Raw genomic sequence first — 26,842 nt, forward strand, 5'->3', positions numbered from 1 at the left:
TTCTCTTTATTGCTATTAAAATGATCTAAAAGAAATGGTAAATGTACATTATGATTTTTGCACATTGATATTTATAATCTTTTGGCCTATTGGTATTTATATTATAATTCAAATATTTTCATTTATAAATAATTGAAAGTTTCTGAAAAGAGAGACTTGCGAAATGCAAATTCTTTGCCCATTATTAAAAAAACACCATTAAAAAAAAAGAAATGTATGTTGCTTGTGATTACGTGAATGAAATAATTGGTGATCACTTTAATCTCATGCTTATTGCACATTTTTTATTAATATTATTTCTCTCGTAACTAAAGCTTTCACATATTTCTTGTTGACAGGATTTGCATTCTTGTGTTCTGGTTTGAGAATCTCTTTTATTTTCTCCTGGTCGGACACTGAAATCTTTAAAAAAAAAAAAAAAAGGTAAGGATGCATTTTTATTTGATTGGGTTTCTTTCTGTTATTTTTATATTGTGTTTATATGTTTTTATTACTATTTTCCTTATACACACATATATGGTATTGCGTGGTCCAATTTTTTTTTAAAAAAAGAAGTACCTAACCGGAAAAAAAAGTAATACAATATTCTGAAACTTGTTAATTTGTGGGTGCATAACTCTATATATTCTCATTTTTGAGTTCATCAATTGCTTTCTTCTGCCAAAAGAAAACAGAAAAAAAGAAGGGTTAGGATATATGATCATCTTAATTTTGTTCGTTCTGTTATGTGTAACATACACATAATACTATTAAGACAATTCAATAAAGTTAAAGAAAACCTTGTTTGAAAATTTCATTTCCAATTTTTTAGTAAATGCTTTTTTGAGATAAAAAAGATGATATACTAACACAAATAATCCATGACACTAGAAATTCGGTTACACATTTGCCAGGCATGACAGCGTTAGACCGGGAAAATTTAGTTTGTGTACACATGTAGTGCGCGTTATAAAAATATTGATATTTATGGTCTATATAGTTTTAAATATTTGTAAGTTAATATAACGGTAAAGTCTATCACGTAATTACTAAAGAAACAACATATATTTTTTTAAAATTTTATATGTTTTAGATTTTTTTAAGAAATCTAAATCATATTTTTGTTTATCAATTAGGATAGAAGCATTAGAGCACTCCAATAGAATTTCTCCACTTGTGAGCAAAACCATAATCACTTCTTTGCTGGTTGAAGTTTTACCCAAGCCTAGGGATGAATATCAAAAACATAAAAATATTTCAATGTATATATATTTTAGAATATTAAAAGTAATTTTAAGCTTCTAATTTCATGGGGTTTTAAATTTTTAAATTAATATCTAGCTCTGACGACCCTACTAACATCTCCAAGCATCAATGACTCATTTTACTCATAAGAACTACTTCCTCTAGTCCTAAATATTAGACTCATTTTGTAATGTAATTTACACTACAAAATAAGTCTTATATTTAGGACCGGAGTAGTACTTTGAAGCTGGCTTGGCAACCCCACATTTGATTCAATTTCATAGAATTTTCTTAGTCATGTCACTAAAAAAATTGAATTTTATAGCAATAAAAAGTTATTGCTCAAAGTCCTAAAATCATCAAAGAGTCATCGTTGTTACAAGCGTCACATACATTTGACGTACAATGACAATACTATCTTCAGTTTTTAATATAACATTTAGTTAACTAATTTGAAAATTTTTAAAAAGTTAAAAAAATTATTTAATTAGCTGTGTTAGTTTCTTGTTTGGGCTGCATAACCCAGTTCCGCAACCCCAAAAAAAAAAAAAACAAGAAAAAGTAAATATTCTAACTATTCAGCTTCTTTTTAATATTGTGTTCCCCCATTTTCTTGTGTTATTTATATTTAATATTTATGTTTTTAATTTTTTGATGATGATTTGTAATTTTGTCACTTATATATACCTTTTTTCTGGGTCAATATATGCATTAACGTTAACAGTTTGGAACTAATTAAATCACATATGGTATTCTGAATTATGTTAAATTGGCAGGACTCTTCTTTTTTTTTTTGGGTGCTTATCTTGTTTTTGGTGAATCCAGCAAAGCTTGCATCATCAAACATTGTTCATACATCTGAAAAAGTGGTCAGTATATGCTTGGTCATCATCAATTTGCCTTAACTAACAAGGGTCCTAATAATGGCTTCGTTATTTCTTAAATGCTGGTGAATGAATTACTTTGCTCATAAACATGCGTCTTGAAATAAAAAAAATGCTCGTATAAATTATTGTTAAGGACAGTAAATTTTAGAAATTTTAGTTGATTTTAAAATTGATATTTCAATATCATTTTTGCAATTTAAGATAAAGGGTCCCAAATTGTTAATGACAGAGCACTTTGAGCCATTTGCTTTCATGACATTTTTCGTTTGTATGTTTTCCTTTTCATGAAGATCATACTGTGACGCAAATTAATTCACAACTTTTCAACACTTTTAATTTTCATTTTTTAAGATATTAAGTCATCAGAGCAGCATCTTTCTGATTTAATTATTTGGGGGGATGGGGTATTGATTTGATGATTGAAATCCCAATTAGTATCATAGTCATAGACGGACTATAATTAGCTTGTATCCATGTTAGATGGAGAGCTGCTTGCTTGACCCTGCAAAGAATGAAGTCCAGAGTTTGGTGAATCTTGTAAAAAATGAAGCTAAACATTTATGTTGTTTCAATAGTTATGTTAAAGAATTTGATCGAAGAAAGAAAATACTAGCTGCAAAGCACCAGGATGTGAAGAGAAAGTTTCAGAAAGGGAGAGGTGTTTTTAGTTTTAAGTATGAAGCACAGCAATGGGAACATGAAGCAGATGACATCATCAATATAGATACTAAAATAAAGAAGAAATTCTTTTTTGGTTGGTGTCCTAATTGCTAGTGGCAATATCGAAGAGGAAAGGAGTTAGCAGAGAAGACTCAGCATATTCAAGAATTATTGGGAAGATGTAATTCCAATATAGTAGCTGGTCGAGCAAATGTATCAGACATAAGACACCTTTCTCCACAAGATTACATTCATTTCGAGAGTAGAGAGTTAAAGTTCCAAGATCTTTTGGAAGCATTACAGGATGATAATAGCAATACAATTGGATTACAAGGGATCGGTGGAGCAGGCAAAACTTCAATGGCAAAAGAAGTGGGTTACAAACTAAAAGAATCTAAATCAATTGACAAGTTCATATTTCTTATTGTCTCCAAGCCTCCTGATTTCAAAAAGATTTGTGGTGAACTTGCAAAAGGTTTAGATTTGAGTTTAGAGGAAGTGAAGGAAGAAGAACTCTCAAGTACAATATTTTCCAAAATCACAAAAATGGACAAAAAATTGCTTATAATACTAGATGATGTATGGGAAAAGTTTGATTTGATAGAAAATTTGGGGATTCCATCTGGCCACAAGGGCTGTAATTTATTGATAACCACACGTAGTTCACAGGTTTGTATAGAAATGGGATGCCGAGTGATTGAACTATGCATGTTAAACAACAAAGAGGCATTGAACCTTTTTGAAGCACATGCCAAATTAAATAATTCCTCTCGTGGTTTGAAGGGTATGCCAGAAAAAATTGTGGAGCATTGTGGAGGAATACCAGTTGCAATTGTAGGAGTAGCTAGAGCATTAAAAAATCAACCAGCAACAGTTTGGAAGGATGCTTTGAAAACCTTGGAAGATCATGTTGTTGATCAGGAATTGAAAGAGGCTTATAATTGCTTCAAGTTAAGCTACGACAACTTGAAAAATGAAAAAGCCAAAGAGCTCTTTCTTATATGTTCTTTGTTCCCAGAAGATTACCAAGTTCCTATACAAGTTTTAACCAAAATTGGTACAGGGTTGAGTTCTTCTGGGGAAAATGACATATACCATTTAGCAAGAACTGAAGTGCATGGAGCTATAATGGAACTCATAGATTGCTCTTTATTGTTGCATGGGGAAGATGAATATGTAAAGATGCATGATTTGGTTCGTGAAGTAGCTTTGCGGATTGGAGTCAAAGATATTCAGTCTTTCATAGATTTGAAAATGCCTATAAAAGAGAATTTGAGATATTTGCTGTTCTGGAATAATAATGATTTTCCTACTAAGTTTGATGGAAATAAATTGGAGGTTCTAGTAATATTTTTCAATGGTTTAAAGACGTTGAATGTCTTGGATACATTATCCAAAGAGATGATGAGGCTCAAAGTTTTGGTTTTACGTAATAATTTTTGCATAAGAACTTCAGCTCTATTGTTGATAAATTCACTCCAACCATTGAAGGACATTCGAACACTCATTCTTAGGGATTTGGATTTAGGTGACATCTCTGCCTTAGGAAACTTGTTAAGTCTCAATACTCTTTGGTTTATGAATTGTTCAATCATTGAATTACCAAGAGAATTTTGGGAACTCAAGAAGTTGAGATCATTAGAGGTTGAAGGATGTAAAATCAAGAAGAACAATCCTTTTGAAGTGATTGAAAGATGCACTCAGTTAGAAGAGTTAACTTTTGTTGGTAATGAGTGTGAGAATGAAGAAAAAGATGCAATATCTCATAAAGAATCTCCTCTTACATTACATAGATATCGTATATCATCTAAGGACTTTTCAAATCATTTTGAGAAGTATTATGGTTCCATGTCAAGATGCATTCAAATAGATGATCAATTAAGTCATTTAGTCTCAGAGGCAACATTTAAACAACTTGTCAGAAGAGCTGAACTTCTTATCTTGGAAGGAGAGGATGCACAAAGAATATGCAAAAATCTTATCCTTGATATTGTTGCAATAGACAAGGGAGGCATGATGAATGATTTGATTGTTCTTGATTTGAGCTCATGTCCTACCATGGAGTGCCTCATAGATACTAACGATCATGATTATTTTGGTGTGGCTGCTTTCTGTAATCTGGTTGGACTGCAGCTCTCTAAAGTAGGTGTTGAAGATTTATTTCGGGGTCCTCCACCATCTGGCTTCTTGGAGCAATTAGAGATTATGAAGTTGAAGGAGTGTCATAGACTGAAGAGCTTATTTTCTAATGGCAACTACAACTTGTGTCATCTTAAGTCCATGGAATTGGAAGATTGTCCAATGTTGGCGTCAGTTTTCCAACCATCCACTGCACAAAGTCTGATGAAATTGGAAAAATTAACAATTAGGGACTGTAGTGCATTGGAATGCATCATAGTGAGGGAAGATGGTGACAGTAATCAAAAGAGCTACCAGGAAGCATTGTTCCCAAAATTGAAAATACTCCAAATTGAACGGTGCAGCAAATTAAGGATAATATTGCCAATCCTATTCGCTGGAGGTCTTGCATCTCTGGAAACGTTAAGTATATGTTGGTGTTGGCGGCTGGAATACATATTTGATAAGTTCCAAGAAGGGGAAGATGCCATGCTTCCCTCACTGAAAGAGCTGGAACTTTCTGGAGCACCAAGTTTCATTGGAATGTGCAAAGAATATCACCAACTCATGGGTTCATCAATGCAAAAGCCATCACCTCCGCATTCAAGACACAATTCCAACAACACAAATCAAAGTCCTGCCAGACGTGCTTTCTCTTGGGTTCAAGCATGTTGTTCTCTCAATAAATCGAGGCCCGCCAGTGAAGATGCCAAAATTACCGTTTCTGAACAAAAACCGCATGACCACACAATCCCACTGGTATGCTACACTTGCCTCACTATTTTTGTTCAACTGTCTCTTGCCTTACAATGAAATAGAATAAGGCCTGAGTGTTAAAATCGAATATCTATTGTGATCCTTGTTATGACATATCATTCAAAAGTAGTGTGAAGTACTAACCTTTTAGGGGTGATATTAACATTTGTTACCAAAAATGACTTCGAACAAAATAACAATTATTTTCAGAAAAACGTTATTTGGCTCCCTATTTATTTGAAAAAACAATAGAACTTTTAGTTCTCAAAGTTTCAATTAATTTGTTGATGTTTTAATTACCATTAATTTGATCTCAACGATTTCAAAATGTTAAATGGAATATCTTTCAAGATTCGAGTACCAAATATATGAGGATAATTTAACTATTTATGCAATGACACTGCATGGAGCCAATTAATATTAGTTAAGACATATAGATCAAATTGCAAATACTTTACTGATTATTTATTTTGGAATAAGAACGATTTATTGCAAATATTTTACAGATTCCAATGTGTCTTAGACAGATGAATTTGAATACCACACAAGCAATAAACATTTTAAATTAAAAAGTTTTATTGTATTGGGATCATTTTACTCAAAATTTTATTAACACATTATAAAATGTACTGAATGCGGTCACAGAATTTATAAAGCATTCCTCTAGTTTTGCATAAAAAAATATTTGAAAAAAAAATGAAAGGATGTTATTATTTTGATTCATAGCCACGCTTTGATATTATTCGTTGTGTATTACTGCATAAAAATTACTGCATCTTTAAATTTTATTGATTGTTTAATCTTGGAATACGAATGATTTATTTTACCGATTGATGTTTTGTTTAAAATATTTTTATTTATCATGTATTAATGTATATCTAAATTTTATATATTGTTTGTTTTGGAATAAGATTGATTTATTTTCTTGGCGATAACTCCCTAAAGATTTGTGTTTACAGGGATTAGATCCATCCACATGTGGAGTTTTTCCTTCCCACCTAGCTCATATCGTAAATGGACTGTGTTCTTTCGTTAACTACTGCTTCTCATACTAATATTAATTATAACGCCGCGTTCAATTTATTTAACATTTTGAGGTCATTTATGTTTAATTATTTGACTTATATCTGAGGATAATTTAATTATCTATTCAGTGAAACTGTTTGGACCAAATTAATATTAGTTAAGAAATATGGATCAAATTGCAATTACTTTACCGATTATTTGTTTTGTAATAAGAATGGCTTATTTTATTAATTATTTTTATGTTAAAAATATTTTAATTTGATTTACTATGTATGTACTATATTCAAATTTTACATATTGTTTACTTTGGAATAAGAATGATTTATCGCAAATATTTTACGGATTCCAATGTTTGTTTGGACAGTTGAATTTGAATACCACACGGGCAATGAACATTTTAAATTAAAAATTTTATTGTATTTGAATCATTGTAATCAAAATTTTGTCAACAGAGTATAAGATATATCGAATGCGGTAATAGAACTAATAAAGCGTTCGACTAGTTTTGCATAAAAAATATACTTGAAAAAAATGAAAGGATATTATTATTTTGATCCATGGTTACGCTTTGATATTATTTGTTGTATATCACTGCATAAAAATTATTGCATCTTTAAATTTTATTGATTGTTTGCTTTTGGAATAAGAATGATTTATTTTAGCGATTGATGTCTTGTTTAAAATATTTTTATTTATTATGTACTAATGTATATTTAAATTTTATACATTGTTTGTTTTGGAATAAGATTGATTTATTTTCTTGGCTATAAATATAACTTTCCAGAGATTTGTGTTTATAGGAATTAGATCCATCCGTATGTGGAGTTTTTCCATCCCACGTAGCTCAAAGCCTTTTGGTGCAATCATTGAAGAATGCAAGGGAAATAGAACTATGGGAATGTGGGAACTTAATATCACTGTCAACACTATCCATTGCAGCCTCAACAATTGCGTTGGAAAGTTTGACAATCAGTGAATGTCATAAACTGAAGTGCATCACAACGCATGAGGGAGATGCTCAAGTTGATAATAATAATTACTGTTCCATTTTCCCAACACTGGAGAATCTGGAAATTGAGGATTGCAGGGAATTGGAATTTTTATTTCAATCAGCAATATCCGGTGGTCTTCAAAAATTGAAGTCTTTGACTACAGCGGAAGTGCCTAAACTAATATATGTTGTTGGGAACCAAAATTCATCCGCTCAGAATCAAAATAATGAGTTGCATTTTGATCTTCCTGCTTTGGAGATCCTCTCCATCGATGATGCACCAAAGATGAACAGCGTTTGTTCCAAAAATTATAAATTGGCGCTGTCATCTCTTAAGAATGTTCGGATGTGGAATTGCGGCATTAAATCTTTCACTGATAATGACATGGTGGATTGGACAACTACAGAGGTACATTCTTTTTAACTTTGAACATAAGGTTTGTTATGTTTTGATCATGTTAACTAGAAGTGGCGTATTTGATTAAAATGAAATTATTTTTGTGATGGAAAAAAAAACGAAATTATTTATGAAGGTCTTTATATGTTAAGCTCCTTTTGTTTTTTTGCGGTCAAGTAACTCTGTTATGCTTTTAGATTAACTGCTTGTCGAGACAGTATATATTAAAGTGGGACAAAATAATTCGAGAGGCTAGATTATTTTTCTTGAAAACAAAGATTGAATAGACCATTGTGAGAGGTCTTGTAAATTTATTTTTGAAATAAACTCAACTTTCAAAATACTCACCTTTTTGTTGGATTGATGTATAGTGATATATTTATGATGAAGACGCGTGATTATGATGGTTTAGAGTACAATTTTTAAAATGAAAAATCAAACTAAATTTTATTTCAAATTAATCTAGTTAATATACTACTCCTTCAATCATTTTAGTAACAGTTACTTAACTAACTAATTTAAGTAGATTAAAGAAGCTAAATAAATAGCATAATTCCAATAAATATGATCTGGTCTTCATAAAATATTCTTGTATAACAGTAGATACGTATGGATTTATAAGTTAGATAAATTAGGTTGGAAAAAATGATTAACATGAGGAAAAAGTGAATTAAGGTTGACGAAAATCAGAGACCTCTTATATTATCGCACAGATTTTATTTATTTATTGGCCTGTAGCAATTACATCCATCCATAAATAGAGCTCTATTATTTCTTGCCGCCCAAAGCCTCTTGATTCAGTCATTAAAAAATATTATAAAAATGAAACTTTTGTATTGTTCGCGAGAGTTTACATTAGCGTCAACTTTATCCACTGCATCAACTATTTTGTTGGAAGATTTGTCAATCAGGAGATGTCATCAACTCACTGAAATATGCATGGATCAAATTAATATTAAATAAAACATATGGACCAAATTGCAAATGTTTTACAAATTCCAATGTTTGTTCTTACGTTGGACAATTGAATTTGAATACTACAAAAGGCAATAAATTAAACATTTTAAATTGAAAAGTGTTATTATATTTTAGTCATCTTACTTAAATTTTAATTAGCAAAGTTTTAAATGGAATGGGTGTAACACCCCGAATTTTATGATTTAAGATGAGTAGAAAAGAGAAAAAATTTATTAAAATTATTTATTTGCCAAATAAAGGGGGAAAATTATGGAATAATGATTTTTAGGGTTTAGAGACATTTTGGAAAAGGTATTTCCCAAAAATGGCTTAAATAATTTTAATAGATAATTTTAAGAGAAAAATGGTTTATTTTCTCTGAAAATTATGGAAAAATACTTAGAGGTTTCTAATTAACTAGAAAATTTTAGGGAAATTATCTTATGATGTAGAGAATTTATTTGAGGCATAAAATCCTTAAAATGGGTTAAGGATTAATTTCTGGATTTAAGGGCTATTTTCTTCCACAATTCAAGAAAAATAGGCAGGAGATTATTTTTGACCCGAACTTTTTATGGACATTATTTCATGGGACAAAGAAGCTAATGGATAAGGAAAATCCATATAAAACATGGTGGAATAATTTCTGTGTTTATTCTCTAAGTTCAGAAAAACATAGAAAGGATGAAAGTGAAAACAAAAGTTTATTGAAGGGTGTAATGGTCATTTCTGCTCTCCCCATTTCATTAACCTGGCGGCAGCTTCTTCCTTTCTTCACTCTATATCGATCAAGCAGAGAAAGAAGAGAGAAAGTGAGAGGAAGACGGAGGAGAGAGTGAGTGGCCGGCGAAGTGATCGGAGACCCTAACCATACATGCAAACCGATTGATCGGTCAAGGTGAGCTTCCTAATCATTCTTCCACTCTTCTTTACTGGGTTTGCTCCGTGGTTATGGCGTGCTTGGGGAGAGAGAGACAGAAGGGTAGTGAGAGAAAGTGATGGAAAGGATAGGAGGTTCGGTGAGTTTATGTGCTATGGCAAGACTGAAGTGTATGAAGTTAGTTTTTAAGCTTGCATGTCTTCCTTCTTGCTGTTGCCGTTGGATCCTGAAGTTGCATGTGTATGCTATGTTTCGAAGCTTTGTGCGTGCGTGTCGGGTTCAGTTATAGGAAGGTAAGAAATGAGAGGTATAAGCGTGAAGTGGTTTGCATGTGTGACTGGTTGCATGCGCTGCTTTGCTCTGTTTTGTTCGTCGAAAACAGGGGAAGATTAGCTCTTTGATTCAAAGCTTCGGGATTTTGAGATTGAACTATAAGATTTTGATTGTTCAAGTGCATTTACAGTTACTCTGTTTTTGTTGCTTGAAACAGGGACTTTGTTGCTAGCCTTATGGGTCACTCGGGTTCCATGGGATGATTGGAAAATGATATATAAATGTACACATGCATATGTTTGTTGCGGCTATAGGAATTTTGGAGCTGAATTGTCTAACCTCCTTAAAAGAAAATGGGACGGACAAACATTGAAATAAGGATTAAATGCAGGTTTGATGTATAGAATTTTAAAGAGAAGGATGTTTCTTATATATATAGATATATGCATGTGCCGTGGGGTGCTTGGCATTTGAATCTGAAACGTTAATTTAATTAGACGTTAGGGGTTGATTACCCTGTTCTATATATGTGCTAGATATTGGGTTTAGGATAATGTGAATTTAATTGGAAGTATGTTAATCTGGAAAAAATTTCCAGATTTGTTAAGTTGTGTAAGATGCTTATGGGAAAGAGTAGAGGAGAATCAAAATAGGATGATAGGCTTGAATTGTTTGGTGTAATAATGGTTTTAGGTGTTTAAGTTGTAAAGAGATTAAGAATGAATTTGATTGTTGTGTGTGTGCTGACCGTGGAAGTTGGGGATGGAGAATGTTGAATCTGAAATTGTTTTTCACGAGGAGGTTAGGCTGTGGGGTTAATGGAAGGAGTGATTAAAACATAATTGATATATTTATATATGTTTGTTACGCGCGCGCGCGTGTGTGTGTGTTGATTGGAGATATATAGAAATCTGGTAGCTCCAGATTGAGAAAGTAATTGAGCATTTTTGGGAGTTAAATGATAGCTAGGAATTTGGGTGTTAATAAAGTTGTTGAGAATGTTATTAAGGCCTATCTATAACTAGAACTTGAAGAAAAGATTAAGAGTGATTGGGAAGTGAATAGATGAAGTATTGGTATTTCAATTGAAGCTAGTTTGATATAAGATTTCAAAGTTCTGGTTTAAAGGCATTTTGAGAGTATTGTAAAAGGTGTTAGGAGAGAGTTAAGAGTATAGTTGTATAATGAATATAATGGGAAGTTTTAGATATTAAATGATTGAACTTAGAATTTAATTTGGTGGCTGTTTTGAGGATTAAAGAAATTAAGCTAGGAATTGATTTGAAATTTTATTGTTGAGGTTTGTTTGAGATTTCCACATGGTGGATGGAAATTGTAAATGGATTGATTGATAGTCATGATGTATGAAAATTATTTAAAGTTATGTATTTGGAAAATTCTCAATGGTACAATTAATGGCTAAGGTAGGGGTTAAAATTGGTAATTGATAGAAGTTGTTGGAACGGTTGTTGGAGGAATACTAGACCAAAGTTTAAGATGGTCAATAGATAATTGGAATTGAGATAAAATCAATTGGTGCGATGATATAGATATATATATATATATATTTTGTGTCTCGGCCATGGGTGCAAAAATCAGTAAAGATGGATTTTAATTAATTTCACTTTATTGGGCTTGGATGATTGAGGTATGAAAGACGCCTTGTTTGTCCTTAAATGTAATAGACAAGAAGATAATATTTTGACTAGTTATTAAGTAAAGTAACTCTTTAGGTTGATAAAGAGAGAAACCTTCCACAGTGAATATATTGAAGAAGAAAAATTGTCCAAGACGACCAATTATTATGTAAGGATAGAATTTACAGAAATTTGGAATTTAAAGAAGGTTAGTTAATTTTTAACTTATGTTGGATCAAGTGTTAATCTACCCTTACCAATATGATAGGTTTATATATCTGCTCAAGCCCACCAAGAAGCAGAAAGAAAGGAGAATGGTAAGGTTTGGTTTGGAGGGAAGCTGACCAGGTAGTAGTTCTTTCCTCCCTTACACTTGTGTATGATTGCTGCATGTCTGTTTGTGCCATATTGCTATTCAAAAAGCATGAGAACATGTAATCCTTAATTCCTTGCATGGATTATTTAGCCGTGATCACGTGTAGCTGATAGACATGGGGCAGTGATTGCCAATTATTTGCGCTTACTTATTCAGCTTGTCTAACCGACATGGGGCAGTGATTGCCAATTATATGCGCGGCAGTGATTGCCTATTATTTGCGCATTATTTATTCAGCTTGTCTATCTGTCATTGCGCATAAATGCTTAATTGCATTAGCTTGCAAGGTTTTGTTCCATATAGCTTGTTTTGCATGTTTTATGTGATCTGCACATTTGTTTGATGGAAATTACTACTACGGGGATTCTTCGGAATCTCACCCCCCAATTTATGATGAACAGTGAAGGCTAGTAGCTAGAAGGACAAGGAGGTTATTTAAGAAGAAGGTGGGTTGATTGAAGAGCAGAGATACCTGTTATAATTCTGTAAATTGTATAGTAAAATATTCGGGCAAGTAACTTTACTTGCTTTATGGAAATATTATTTTGTATCCTTTAGAAGAAGGAGGTGAGCATTGCCAGGTGCACGTATATGCTGTCAACCAAGAGCGTTGCTTTATTTTTAATATAATATTATAAGATTGTATAGTATGAAATTATTTTAGATGATAATAAATTAAGTTGAAAGCAGGGTTGAAATTGGATCACTCATCAGTTATCTGAAGCTTTGAAATATTTGATCAACGGATTCTAATGTTCAAGAAAAAAAAAATTCCCTGTCTTTTCCCAGGACGGAAACCTGGCGTTAGTGATTCACAGACGTTAAAATAATCCTATTAATATATATAAAAGTGAGGTGTTGCAATGGGCTAATAGAACTCATAAAGGGTTCAATTAGTTTATCTCTAAAATATTTGGAAATAGAAATAAAAAAACATAATCATTTTGATTTATTGTTATGCTTTGATATTATTTAATTTGCTGTACATTACTGCATATAAAAATTTTACTTATATTTTGTTTACGTATAAGAATGATATATTTTACTCATTGTTGTTATATTAAATATATTTTGAAATATTATTGTATATTCAAATTTTACGTATTGTTTATTTTGGAATAAGAATGATTTATTTTCTTGATTTATTATGCATTGATTTGTGCATGTAGGAATTAGATGCGTCAACAGAAGGAGTTCCTCCTTTCCTTGTAGCTCGAAGCCTTTTGGTGCAATCATTGAAGAATTTAAGGGAAATAAAACTTCAGGAATGTGAGAACTTAATATCACTGTCAACTCTCTCCATTGCGGCCTCAACAATTTCGTTGGAAAGTCTGACAATCAGTGAATGCCATAAACTGAAGTGCATCGCAACATATGAGGGAGATGCTCAAGTTGATAATAAGAATTATTGTTCTATTTTTCCAACACTAGAGAATCTGGAAATTTGGGATTGCGAGGAGTTGGAATTTTTCTCTCAATCAGCAACATCTGGTGGTCTTCAAAAATTGAAGTCTTTGACTATTTGGAATGTTCCTGAACTACAATATGTTGTTGGAAACCACCAGCAAGATCAGCAAAATGAAGAGCTGCATTTCGATCTCCCTGCTTTGGCGACCCTCTCCATCCGAGATGCGCGAAAGTTCAAAAGCATTTGTAGCATTAAATCTTTGGATGATTATGACATGGTGAATTTGACGGCTTCAGAGGTACACTCTCTTTAACTTCTGTACATATGATTTGTGCTGTTTTGACAATGTTAATTACAAAGGGAGTATTATTTGATCAAAATGAAATTATTATGACTGTCTTTATATGTTGAGCTTTTTTTTTTCCCAGCTCAATTCAGCTTTTAGATTAATTGCTTATTTACAAATATTGAATTAATTGTTGCCTAACAAGGGTGATATTAATATATGGTTACCAATAAAGACTTTGAATGAAAAAAAGGTTATGAATGGATTATTCAAATTAACACGTAAAATTACGCCATTTAGCTCCATAAAATATGTCTCAAGCTTTGAGTGCCTTATTGACATCAATACAATTTCAGCTAATGTGATGTGTTCTTTTTTTAACCACTCCTATACTTAGGTATGTGGATAATTCAATTATTTATTTAATGAAATTATATGGACCAAGTTAATATTAAATAAAACATTTCAGTCAAATTGCAAATCTTTTACAGATTCCGATCTTTATCCATATGTCGGACAATAACACACACAAAGGCAATAATCATTTTAAATTGAAAAGATTTTTTTTTCCATTATAAACATTTTACATAATTTTTTATTAACAAATAATCAAATGGAATGGGGCGTAAGGGAGTTTATAAAGAGTTGAATTAAGTTTTTATTTGCTCTGATGTTATTTGTTGTATACGATATGACTACATAAAGAATTTACATACTTAAATTTTACTGATTGGTTTTTTTCAATAAATCTTCACTGATTGTTTGTTTTGGAATGAGAATGATCTGTTAAACTAACTGTTGTTATGTTAAAAATATCTTTGATTTATTATGTATTATTATATATTCCAATCTTGCATATTGTTTATTTTAAAATAAGAGTGATTTATTCTGTTGATGATAGATATAACTTTTTAAAGATTTGTGTTTGTAGGAATTAAATTCATCTACAGATAGAGCTCCTCCTTTCCATGCATCTCAAATCTTGTTGGTGCAGTCATTGAAGAATGTTAGGAAAATAGATCTATGGAGATGTTGGGACTTAATATCATTGTCAACTGTATCCATTGCCTCTACAATTTTGTTGGAAGATTTGACAATATGGAACTGTCATAAACTGAAGTGCATTGTAGAAGATGAGTTAGATGCTGGAACTCACATGAACTATGATTCCATCTTTCCAAAGTTGAATCGGTTAAGAGTTTATGACTGCAATGCATTGGAATATTTATTCCCAGCATACGCTTTCACATGCCCTGCATACTTGGAGTCTTTGGACATCAAAGGGGCTCCTTTCTTGAAATATGTATTTGGAAGAAGCCAACATGAAGACAATATAACTCATCAGAACGAGAGTATCAAAATTCACATGGAGTTCCCTACTTTGAAAGGTCTTTCAATTACGAATGTGCCAAAACTTATTAGCATTTGCCCCGAAAACTACGATTTGACAGGGTTACCTCCAAAGTCGTCCATTTTTTTGGATGGGTTTTCAGAGTTTACAAGACCTTTCAAAGAATTTTTATTTTGTTGGCATGCAAAACAACAGGAAAAAAAGGTATGACTCTGTTCAACTTCTCTTGCTAGTGTTAATATATTCCCCCAGTTGATAAGTTATATTATAATAATATTTTTTCCTACTTCATTCATATGATCTCGTAAAGAAGCAGAAAATAATAATATTATCTCACTAATTCTCTCTTTTCGTAAACTATAAGGGTATTTTGTTGTTGTTTTCAGACATACATGTTTGGAAAAATAACATTTATATTTAAAATTCAAATCTATTTTGTTTTTCTGAATTTTTATTTAGTAGTTTCAGTCGCTGTAAACTCTACCATGATTTTGTTCAAATTGGACTGCCCATTTTAAAGTTCTTGTTGTTAGAAAAATAAATTTGGAATTGATTTATCTTTTACGGAATTTGTAGGAAATGGAGATGTGCGGTCAAATTTCAAAAACTCTAGTCGTCAGGGACTCCAAAATAAAAGAAATTGTTGATTTGACACACGTGAACACAGAACAAAATGGGGATGGACTTGAACCATTGACATCAAGTTTACAAAAGTTGGAGTTGCAAAATCTAAGTGAGTTGGTGAATATATGTGTGGGGCCCAGACATATCATATACTTCCATAGTCTTCAGGAGCTATCCATTAGTGGATGCAAAAGGCTCACAGTTATCTTCCCTGCATGTATGGTGAGAAGCCTACCAATGTTGCAGAAGCTAGGTATGTCGGAATGTGAAGAATTAGTTCACATTGTTGAAGAAGATTACAAAACAAATGATGATCATCATCATTTGTGCCATGAACCATGCTTTCCCAACTTAGAACAAGTCTTTGTCAATGATTGTGACAAATTGAAGTACCTATTCTCTATCACTATTTCTGGTATCCTTCCAAAACTAAGATCTTTGGAGATAAGTAGAGCCAATGAACTTGAGCATGTACTGGCAAGACAAGGAGAGATGAAAGAGATGGTCATGAAGGATGTGCTTCCACAACTAAGTCAATTGGAGCTCATAGATCTTCCCAACCTTGCTAGTCTTTGCTATGGGATTGATTTTCAAACTTTGAAAGGAGACGATAATACGAAAGTAGATGGTTGTCCCAAGTTTTCCTTTTATGGTATGCATTCAAAGAAGTATTTATTCTCTATAAAATTCAAAATTATTATATGAGTTTTATTATAACATTAAAAATCCTACTTTCAGAAATTTCAACTACCCAGCTTCAAGCATGTCCCGAAACAACATGTTCTCAAGTTGAAGAAAAAGCAGAGGAGAACCTTTCTTCTCATCTCAATACTGAACAATCTTTAAATATGGGAGAAAAAACACAACAATCCCTCACGGAGGTATGATTTTGATTGCTAATGGCATCATTTTACTGCTTCTCCGATGGTCCCCCTCATGATTACATGTATGCTTGATTATTTTAATTTTATCGCAATGGTAAAAAAATTCTATCCTTTTTATGAGAAAAACAGAATTTGAAGATCATATTTAAAATGCTGAAAATACACCCGCGCGCGGGTACACACAAGTGCGGTGTATCCCAACTGCTTAATGAATTTGACATGAACTGGAAAAAAAGAAAAAAAAAAAAAACTTATAGTTTTGGACAGGGTATTGAAGAAACAATATATAATTCCATTGTGATAAGCATGCTATTTTAAAAACACCAAATTTGATTTTTTGTTACGTCATTTGATTCTAATTTTACGAGGTGGCAAACCTTTAAGAATTTATTTTAATTTTATTAAGGAGTGGGTTGGAAATCTGAAATAAAAAAAATTAGTAAATAACAATTTTTTTTACAAAGGAAATAAATAAAGTTACTGTCAAACCTTATTTAGGTTCACTAATTAAAAATGTTTAGCCATTTAAGAACCACTTATGATCCCTTAGAATCCCAGAAAGGCCAACAATTAAAAATTTTTTCCCCAAAACACTCTAGGTTCTATCACTAATGCTTTCCTATTATTGGGATAAGATTTTCTAAAATATTTAAAAATTTATAACTAATGCAATATAGCTCCAAAAATAGTGGTTTATAGCTTTAACTTTGGCTCTTGAAAAAGCTTTATGCTCTAACTAATTCTTAGCTCCCCCTACCCCAAAAAAAAAAAAATACTGTGCTACATTTAAAGCTATTGGAGCATTTAAATTAATCAATGTTCATTTTTATCTGCCTTAAGCATGCAGGCTGAACATGGTGGCTTTACAAATTTAATTTTGTGTCTAATATTCCCAAACTTAGGCTAGAGACTTGCTAGTACACCAAGGTCTCTGCTAAGCTCATTATCCTATTCGACTTTAACCAAAACTCAGCTTCCTCTTACAAAAAATATGCTATCCAAAACAGGGCCTTTAGACGTGCCTTTGGTGTAGTTTGGGAATTTAAAACACTTGTTCCATGCCATAACATGTCAAAACTACATTTAAACCTCTTTGAGTCACAACTTTGAGTCTAAACAGGGGATAAGAACTAAAGTTCACAAGGCTAATGCTTTGATATTCCTATTGCCCATCTAATCACTATGTAGGAGCCACCAGACCCTTTGCCTGTGCAATTCATCCGCTTTTAAAGTTTTGGACAGCCTTCCCTTTACATTTTAAAATTTTCCAGATTCATAAACTCCTCTTTTGAATACATTGAGGGGTTTAGACTTTATATTCAACCAAACCTAATTGTCTTTATGCCAATTACTTTGACAGAGCAAGGGAAGAGGATAAAACTTGGTTTAACCGCTTCACTTCATCCATATTTCACCTCGAAGCCTCTAGGTGTTTGCTGTATTTTAGTTCCCAATTAAATATAAATTTAATACATAATTAAACATTAAATTAGTGGGAAAAATTCAGCTTCTGAATTCCAGATTTCAGCTCCAATAAGCGAAGTCAAATAATAATAGTAACCCCACAAGCTTTAATCCATCATTTAAATATGATCTCCATAGCTTAATGCGCCTGTCCCTCACTTTACTGTCTAGAAACCAGATTTAAACCTCTCGTCTACTTGCAAAACAAACAGCCACTGTAAAAAATATTCATGGAACAAGGTTTAAGGTCCTTACCTTGGTCTAAATGTTCGGTTGCATGTGAGGGAAGAACTTTCCTTCTTCTTCGATCACTTCTTCGCCTCCCCTCAGCTCTCTCTCCCCCCTCTGATGCTCTTCTTTTTTGGACTTAGTGCACCACATCTGATACTTTTCAAATTGGCCTATGCATTGGCCCAATTTCCTTTTTAAACTTGAGATAGTGAAATTGCCATTGTGCCATCACTATTGGCACTAAACTTTCCTAATAAATTCCAAAAATTAGTCCGGGACACATTATGAAGATTTTTTTTTAATTAGCTTCTCTAACTCCTAGAATAAGTTTTGTGAAATTTTCAGGCTAATGTTCAATTTTCAGAAAAATAGGCCCTTATATCCCATAAATTAGCTTTAAAATTATAAGTCATTTCTGGAAAATATAAACCTCTTCATTATATTTCTAAATTCTCAAAATAATATTTCATAATATTTTCCCCAATTTTCCTAGGCCTTAAATAATTTTAATAATTATTTTTTATTTCCTTAAATTCTCATACAAAATAGACTTTTTGACCAATAATTCATTTTTGAGACATTTAAATTGTAAATACTTCCCTAAACCTCAAATATGCTTTGAAAATCTCTTCTCTACTTTTCGAGACTCCTCTCAAAATTTTGGGCTTTTTTTATAATTATAATTTTGTTCTATATTTTCTCTTACTTAATCTTTTTCCCCAAAGCTCACTATATTTTTCAACTTTTAGGTCAACTATCTTATTTAACCCATATTCAAAATTCGGATATTACAATTACTACTAAATATTTTAGCTAATTCATTAATTCTTTTTCATGCAGAACAATTAGAATTGATTTAAGAAAGGTATCACCGAAACTAACATTAATTTTTTTTATTTATAAATTTTTATTCTTTATTTATGTCTCTATCACACAATAATTTTCTTTCTTTGCTTTAAAGTTGTCATATGAACTTTAACATATGATTTGAAGGGGATAAAATGGGGAAAAAAACTCAGATCAAGTTGCTTATATATCCATTATGTCAAGTTCTCCAATCATATATGAGCATCTGTTCTTTTTTGTTTCATGTGGATTTATAACTAAATGTTAATATTTTGAAAATAGGACACATAGTCATTTATGATTAGAGAACTCGACACAATGGATATAAGAAACTTGATGTGAGTATTATTCTTTAAAATGCCAACAATAAACTCTTAACACACATAAATATGGTGTGTATGTGTGTGTATTCCAAATTTTTTAATGAATTTGACGTGAACTAATAAGCAAAGTTTTATCTGTAGTGCTGGCTATGCAGAAACAATATTGATGTTGATGAGCATGATATCTAAAATGTGTCAAAAGAACATATCATCATCTGAATCATCTGAATCATTATTTTTGTTATGCTGAATAATGAAGAAGAAAGGAATCCTAGTGTTAATGAATTCAACGTTTGAAACTTTTTTTATCTTCTGCTATATATGAAGCAACAAAGAATACTATTGAAGAAGGTCTATGACAATAACAAAAATTTTTAAGACTTATTTGTTAGCCAATCTCTTTAAAGCTTAGTTTTATATATTGTGGTGTTGGTCTGGGTACAAAGAAAACAGCTACACTAATTTATCATCTTTGTTTTATATGACCACTGGCTTCCAACAAAAGGTGACAGTTCATGCAAGTCCCAACCTCATTGTTTGTCCTATAAGAGATAACACTCATGCAAGTGCTAAAATATTTGAAGAGGAAGAGAAAGAGGAAGAGGAAGGTAAAATATTGATATGTTAGTTTCGTACTAGAAAAGTACTAGTTATTTGTTTTATTGGTTTATAGACAGCTTGATAACATCCCGACGTCCCCGAAATGGCAAGAAAGTTAGCAGTTCTTTACTAGAGAAAAAGCTTGAAAACTCTATTGATGGTACTTGCTGTTTTCTTTAATGAAATATTTAATTAATTTCTTCCTTTGATTTGATATAATTATCACTTTTTCATAGGTGACCCATGTGTGCCCCCAGAAACAACTGTTTCGAATGAACAAACTTCAACAAGCCTTGACCAAAATCCTTCATCTATTATCCCCAAGCATTCTGATGGTAAGTTTCCTTGCTGTCTTCTTATATTGACACTTCATTCAATCATTGTAGTGGTAAACTTGCCAAAACTATATACCAAGACTACCTTATCAAGCAAAGACAGATGTTGCTATAAGAAGTACCATTGACCTTATAGAAGATTCTAGTCTATGCTTCTAGTAATTCTACTCATTGCACATCTGATCTTTATTTTATTCAATTATTATTTTTAATTTCCATTCTAACATCACTTCATTAAATAAGGCATACATCTAAAATGTTGAAACTACTAACTAGTGAACTCCAATATTGTAGATTATGTTGAAGTTTGTGATAAGTCTCATCCGCATTCAAGCTCTTCATTTGAAGGTGTTCAGGGCGGGGAAAACAAGGAAGCAGGTATGGTTCAAAATGAATCTATCTCGAATGTTGAAATAAGTAACCCATCACAAAGGGAACAAGAGTCGTCAAATTCTAAAGGTTATTAACCTATTTCCTCTATTGTTGAACATATAAAACATGAGTGAACTTGAATCTTCTTTCCTGTGATCCATGTGAGTACTTCTCATTCTGCATAGTTGATTTCATTATCTTCATTTTCTAAAGCGATGGTCTTTTTCTGGGCCAAATTCAAACAATAAATCAATTGACAGATTCCCAACCAGCAAGAGCAATGCTAGCAACACTTTCTGTTAACATTTCCAAAGAAGAATCCTCAAAGGTAGTACTGTTGCTGTTTCTTCAAACATAAAGACTATAGGTTTTGCTTTATATTTCTCTCTAGCTAGTTCTACTACTATTAGATAAGATTCATGTATTGTCGTGCCCTATTATGATTTAAGTATATGATAAGCACTGAGTAACTATCATAAAGGCGTTTTTTGTATTTAGATAGATTGAAACTCGAGATTTTGTATTTAAGAGACCTTAGTTTCTCTGACTAAGATCAACATCCGTTGGCATAAGATATACAAATTTATTCTAGACAAAATGGAGTTATCCCACTTTCTTATTCATAGCTAAAATGAAATCTCATTCTGTCCACAAGGAAACTAAATTTGACATACAATCTAAAGAAACAAAAACAACTTAAAAGTCCCTTGAGGATTATATGTATGATGGTTTATCACCTCAGAAGAAAGCAACTTAAATATCTTTGGTGATATACAGATTGTTGAAGTAAGAGCTGAAGATGGTGCTTCAATATTAAAGACCCCACATCCAAGTTCCTTAACTTCTCAAAAGGTTTGCTTCTTCCAGCAATTCTACAATTTAACATATTTGTTATTCCTATATTAACAATTAGGAATGGTTTATTGTACAAGGAACCTATTCCCGTGAATCCCAATCCCACTATTCTCCCCAGAATCCCAGGTACAACTGCCAAAATTTTTGAAGAGGAAGAGAAAGGTAAGATGATAGTGTCCACAATTTCAAGATTTATAGCTCCTTTAGTTATTTATCTTGGGCTATGAATTCTTTGCCAGTAGGAAAAGAGCACAAGACTTTTGATCATGGTATTTGTGGCTTTCTTAAAATGAAATATTTCTCGCTGTGATTTACTAACTATATATTTATATACTTCATTGACTTGGTATAGGTGACCCCTTTGTGCCACCAACGCCAATTATTTCAAGTGAGCAGCAAGCTTATGAGACAATGAGTCCTATGCCATCAAAAGCTCTAATGAGTCCTAAGCAAACTCCCATGTGCACTCCCTCTGAGACTTCTTATGGTGAGTTTTTTTGTTGTCTTATTTTACTAACTTACCTTTCACTTTATCATTTTTTGATTTTAGAAAGATGTCATATTCTAACTGCTTCATCCAGGAAGAAAGATCCAAGAGAACGTTGGAACCATTGACCACCGTTTGCATGAAACTTCGGGTGCTATTCAAATTTCTAGTAAGTCTTGTGTCCTTACCATTACATGTTTGCATTTTTTATACTTGACTTGATTCCTTCATTGAATATGAGTATTTTGATTCTCTGAGCTTTCTTTTATTTTAACTCACCGGCTGATTTGCTGGTTTTGGTAGGTCAACTTGTTGAATGTGGTTCATCACACATGGCTCCTTCTATTTATGACACCAATAATAATTTATCTAGTGTTCATGGGATAAAAGAGATAGCTGATATGATGACATTAGAGGGTGCTGAGCCTTTCATGCTAGCAGAAGCATTCCAGACTCATCCACAACTTCATCTTTCTTCAGAGGATCGAAGCACTGAGTTGTTATGCTATTCCTATAGGGTGCTGCTAAATATTTTGAACATTCTGGCCACTAGGAGCCCCTCCACAATCACTGAAGCAGACAACATATTGTTGGCAAAGCATTTAAAGGATGCTTCTGTTCTAGGATTTGACAAGGATTGGCTTGAGTCAGTTAGGAACAGGGTTTCCAATTGTGATGCATCAGAACTCCATCGCATGCAACAAGCTTTGAAGGGTTTAGACAATAGGCTCCAACCCAATAAGATAGAGCTTGCTAATATTCGAGACCAGGAGGCGAAAGCAGCAAAATTGGTAGAAATGACTCAGAGAGTTGGAGGCCACACATAAAGAATTAGAGGCAGCATATAAAGGGTTGGAAGCAGCTGAATCGCATTTTAATGTCGCACAACAAGAACATGCAAACATTAGAGCACGTTATTCTCAACTCTTAGAAGAATGCCAGGGAATTTCAGAACAACAGTATCAATGTTCAGAAATTATTGCTGCCAAATTCAGGCCTTTCGGCTTCTAACATGGATGCCATGTGAAACTTTGTTGTTGCTGTTTCAATTAAGGTCATTGTCGTGCCTTTATTTCACATAAAAAATAAAAGTAATACTCTAATGGACATTGTAATATTACCGTACCTTTATTTTGCACAAGGATCGCGCATGACATTACAGACTTGTTGTACCTAAGGGTTATTTTCCTTGTTAAGATCTTATATATGTGTTTGGTTTCTAGATGTGTTAATCTTCGCCCATTTGCTACTAGTTAAATTGAATATAGTGCATCAACTACATATGTGATAAGGCATAATTAAGTACTTTGCTCGACACTGACACATAATATGTTAACATCAGTGTCATGTATAATTGTCAAAGGGATGCAGCATCTCATTGTTTAAATTTTGGCTCTACACATTTTCTAATTACATGTTTGAATTTTTAACTCCAGACCTCTAACTGAATCTCATCCAACTGATCATTCAAGCTATCCGCAAGTGACAAAAAATTACCCAACTTGTTCATGAATTTTGTTTGCAATTTTGACTTCAATAACATTTTACGCTGATTTATTTTAGAATTACCAAGGACTTTTATGATAGATTTAAAATTTATTCTGAAAATATTATCATTTAAATTTTGTTCTTAACCTAACAATTAGTTAGATAACTAGTATTTTTTGTGTCAATATCTTTAGCTATATGTTAATCAGTTTGCACATGATTTGTCTTCAATTTATTTTATTATCCTAAAATATTTTGATAGATATTAAGCAACATAATAAAGTTCAAAATTTTTTAAACAAATTTTAAGTAAATAAATAGTTTTTAATCACTTTCTGTTAATCAAGAAATCACCACATTGACTAAGTAATTTACAACTTTTCACTGGCAAGTCAATGGTTTGAAATTTCAATTTAATGGGCAATGATTTTTGCATTTAATTGAAAGCATATTTAGTTTTACCTTAATATCTATCAAAACTATATAATAATTCTGTTTTTGGGTAAAATTAGCTCCTAATTGGTTTTTCCTGCTTGCACAAAATTATTAGTTTCTGATCTATGAAATATTCAAGCGCAAGGATTAAGAAAGCAAGATGTTAAGCAAGGAAACGACATACATAATATTATACAAGACCAGGCCAATCATGAAAAGTGAAAACAAGATGACAACCCCATGGGGGAATGATTAACAAGAGAAGAAAGGAAGAAAATGATAAGAACAACAGATCACTTAATCAGAGACTACTCTCGGATGAGATTGTGCCATCTCTTGAACATACCCAAAAAAAAAAAAAGGCTCTATTCTGAACAAAACTTCACGAAGGCATCTACAAAAGCTCTGAAAATAGCAAAAATTGGATTTGTTTCTTGTCTCATCGAATGTTTAGGCGTCCCATCCCATGACTCTCTGCAGAAAAAGCATATGGAAGTTAAGTTAGCTAAGGGAAAAGAAACCTAAGCAGCAATAGCTCACATCTAAGTGACATGGCATTTGAGATCAACATGGTACATTTGAGATGCATACATGATACTCCTCCGATCTTAAATATAAGACCTATTTTGTAGTGCACCGGAGTATATACTTACAGATTGATTCTTTCTAAAGTTGGAGACCCTCTCCATCAAAGGTGCACCGAAGATCAAAAGCATTTGTGCCAAGAATTATAAGATGGATCTGGCATCTTGTCAGAATGTTGAGCTGTGCAATTGTAGCATTAAATCTTTCGATAATTATGACATGGTGAATCTAACAACTACAAAGAGGTACACTCTCTTTAACTTTTGTACATATGATTTGTTCTGTTTTGATAATGTTAATTACAAATAAAGTATTATTCGATCAAAATGAAATTATTTATGACTGTCTTTATATGTTGAGCTTTTTTTTCCCGCTCAATTCAGCTTTTGGATTAATTATTTATTAACAAATATTGAGTTAATTGTTGCCTAACAAGGGTGATGTTAACATATGGTTACTAATAAAGACTTCGAATAAAAAAAGGTTATGAATGGATTATGCAAATTAACACATAAAATTACGTCATTTAGCTCCATATATATATTTGGGAAAATGAAACTTTTATTACTCAAAGTTTCAATCTGTTTGGTGTTTTAATTAGCATTAATTTGGTCTTAATGATTTCAAAATGTCAGATAAAATATATCTCAAGCTTTGAGTGCCTTATTGACATCAATACAGTTTCAGTTAATGTGCTGCGTTCTTTTTTTAACCAATCGTATACTTAGGTATGTGGATAATTTAATTATTTATTTAATGAAATGGACCTAGTTAATATTAAATAAAACATTTGGGTCAAATTGCAAATCTTTTACAGATTCCGATATTTATCCATATGTCGGACAGAATAACACACAAAGGCGATAATCATTTGAAATATAAAAGATTTTTTTTCCCTTATCATAAACATTTTACGTAATTTTTCATTACCAAATTATCAAATGGAATGGGGCGTAAGGGAGCTCATAAAGAGTTGAATTAGGTTTTTATTTGCTCTGATATTATTTGTTGCATATGATATGACTACATAAAAAATTTAGACGCTCAAATTTTCCTGATTGTTTTTTTCAATAAATCTTCACTGATTGTTTGTTTTGGAATAAGAATGATTTATTTTACTAACTGTTGTTATGTTAACAATATCTTTGATTTATTATGTATTATTATATATTCCGATTTTGCATATTGTTTATTTTAAAATAAGACCAATTCATATTTTTCTTATGTTCACATAGCATATAAGAATCAATTGAGAATCAAAATTTTTTACGCTGGATATACACACAGCATGTAAGAAACATATAACTTTTAAAAATCACTGTAGCCAAGCTAATTATAATTCATTGTTTCTTAGAAATTCCTAATCACTAATTTATTTGAGTTAATATATGATTTATTTTCCTTAGGCTTTTCCAGTCACAAACTTGTTACCTAATAATTAAATTTTCTACAAATAACAGTTATTCCAATTAACAAGACCGATTATGTAAATAACAAATTCACTGTTGTAAATAACAAACAAAGCATAACAAGTTCATTATTGCGAATGATAAGTTAACTATTCAAAATAACAAGTTATGAAAATAATAACTTCTACTGAAATAACAAGTTAGCAGGAAGAGGAAAAAAAAAAACATAGACATTTATGTCCTATACGAATTCTAGTCATGGGGGAAAAGAGAAATATACTCAAACCACATATAATATATGCATCTGTTTTCAACTAATAGTATCATTCTATTAAACAATCATATATAATATGATATTATATAATATATACAAGCCCCTACACTGAACCATATAAACAAGGGTAGAGTCAATAAAAAAAATTTTGACAGTAGCTAGGGAACTCCTGCTACGATTGTTCCATGTGTCTGCAATATGTCCAAACAAAAGCAGTAACCTAATCAATCATCAACTCAAAAATCAACTTAATCGTAATTTTAGAAATTCACTTAAACAAACCCCTTTTGATTAGCATAAGGAAAATAATAACAATCATAACATGGAGCAATGGATCAATCCGTACTTCCAAATCTTTTAGACCATAGTGATGAATAAATCCAAAGGAGTAATTGTAAAATCT

At 31.9% G+C, this 26,842-nt stretch overlaps 1 protein-coding gene across 1 annotated transcript; it reads left to right on the forward strand.

The window, feature by feature from the left end:
• The first annotated feature begins 2,591 nt into the window (after positions 1–2,591).
• On the forward strand, positions 2,592–10,432 carry LOC114746135 (disease resistance protein SUMM2-like). The gene is made up of 5 exons (XM_028934322.1): positions 2,592–2,639; positions 2,886–5,648; positions 7,472–8,071; positions 10,155–10,189; positions 10,387–10,432. Exons 1-5 carry the CDS (start codon positions 2,592–2,594, stop codon positions 10,430–10,432), a joined length of 3,492 nt encoding a protein of 1,163 aa, XP_028790155.1.
• Positions 10,433–26,842: the final 16,410 nt, after the last annotated feature.

The sequence above is a fragment of the Neltuma alba genome, unplaced genomic scaffold (genome assembly GCF_004799145.2).
Source record: "Neltuma alba isolate B1F8T4 unplaced genomic scaffold, ASM479914v2 tig00004911_pilon, whole genome shotgun sequence".
NCBI classification, from domain to species: Eukaryota; Viridiplantae; Streptophyta; class Magnoliopsida; order Fabales; family Fabaceae; genus Neltuma; species Neltuma alba.

What these genes read in the sequence shown, in the direction of transcription:
- LOC114746135 (XM_028934322.1), top strand. Translation starts at nt 2,592, where the DNA reads ATGGAGAGCTGCTTGCTTGACCCTGCAAAGAATGAAGTCCAGAGTTTG. An exon ending in AGAATGAAGTCCAGAGTTTG is followed by an intron (nt 2,640 to 2,885) that starts GTGAATCTTGTA and finishes CCTAATTGCTAG; the next exon opens with TGGCAATATCGAAGAGGAAA. An exon ending in TGGATTGGACAACTACAGAG is followed by an intron (nt 8,072 to 10,154) that starts GTACATTCTTTT and finishes TATGTTTCGAAG; the next exon opens with CTTTGTGCGTGCGTGTCGGG.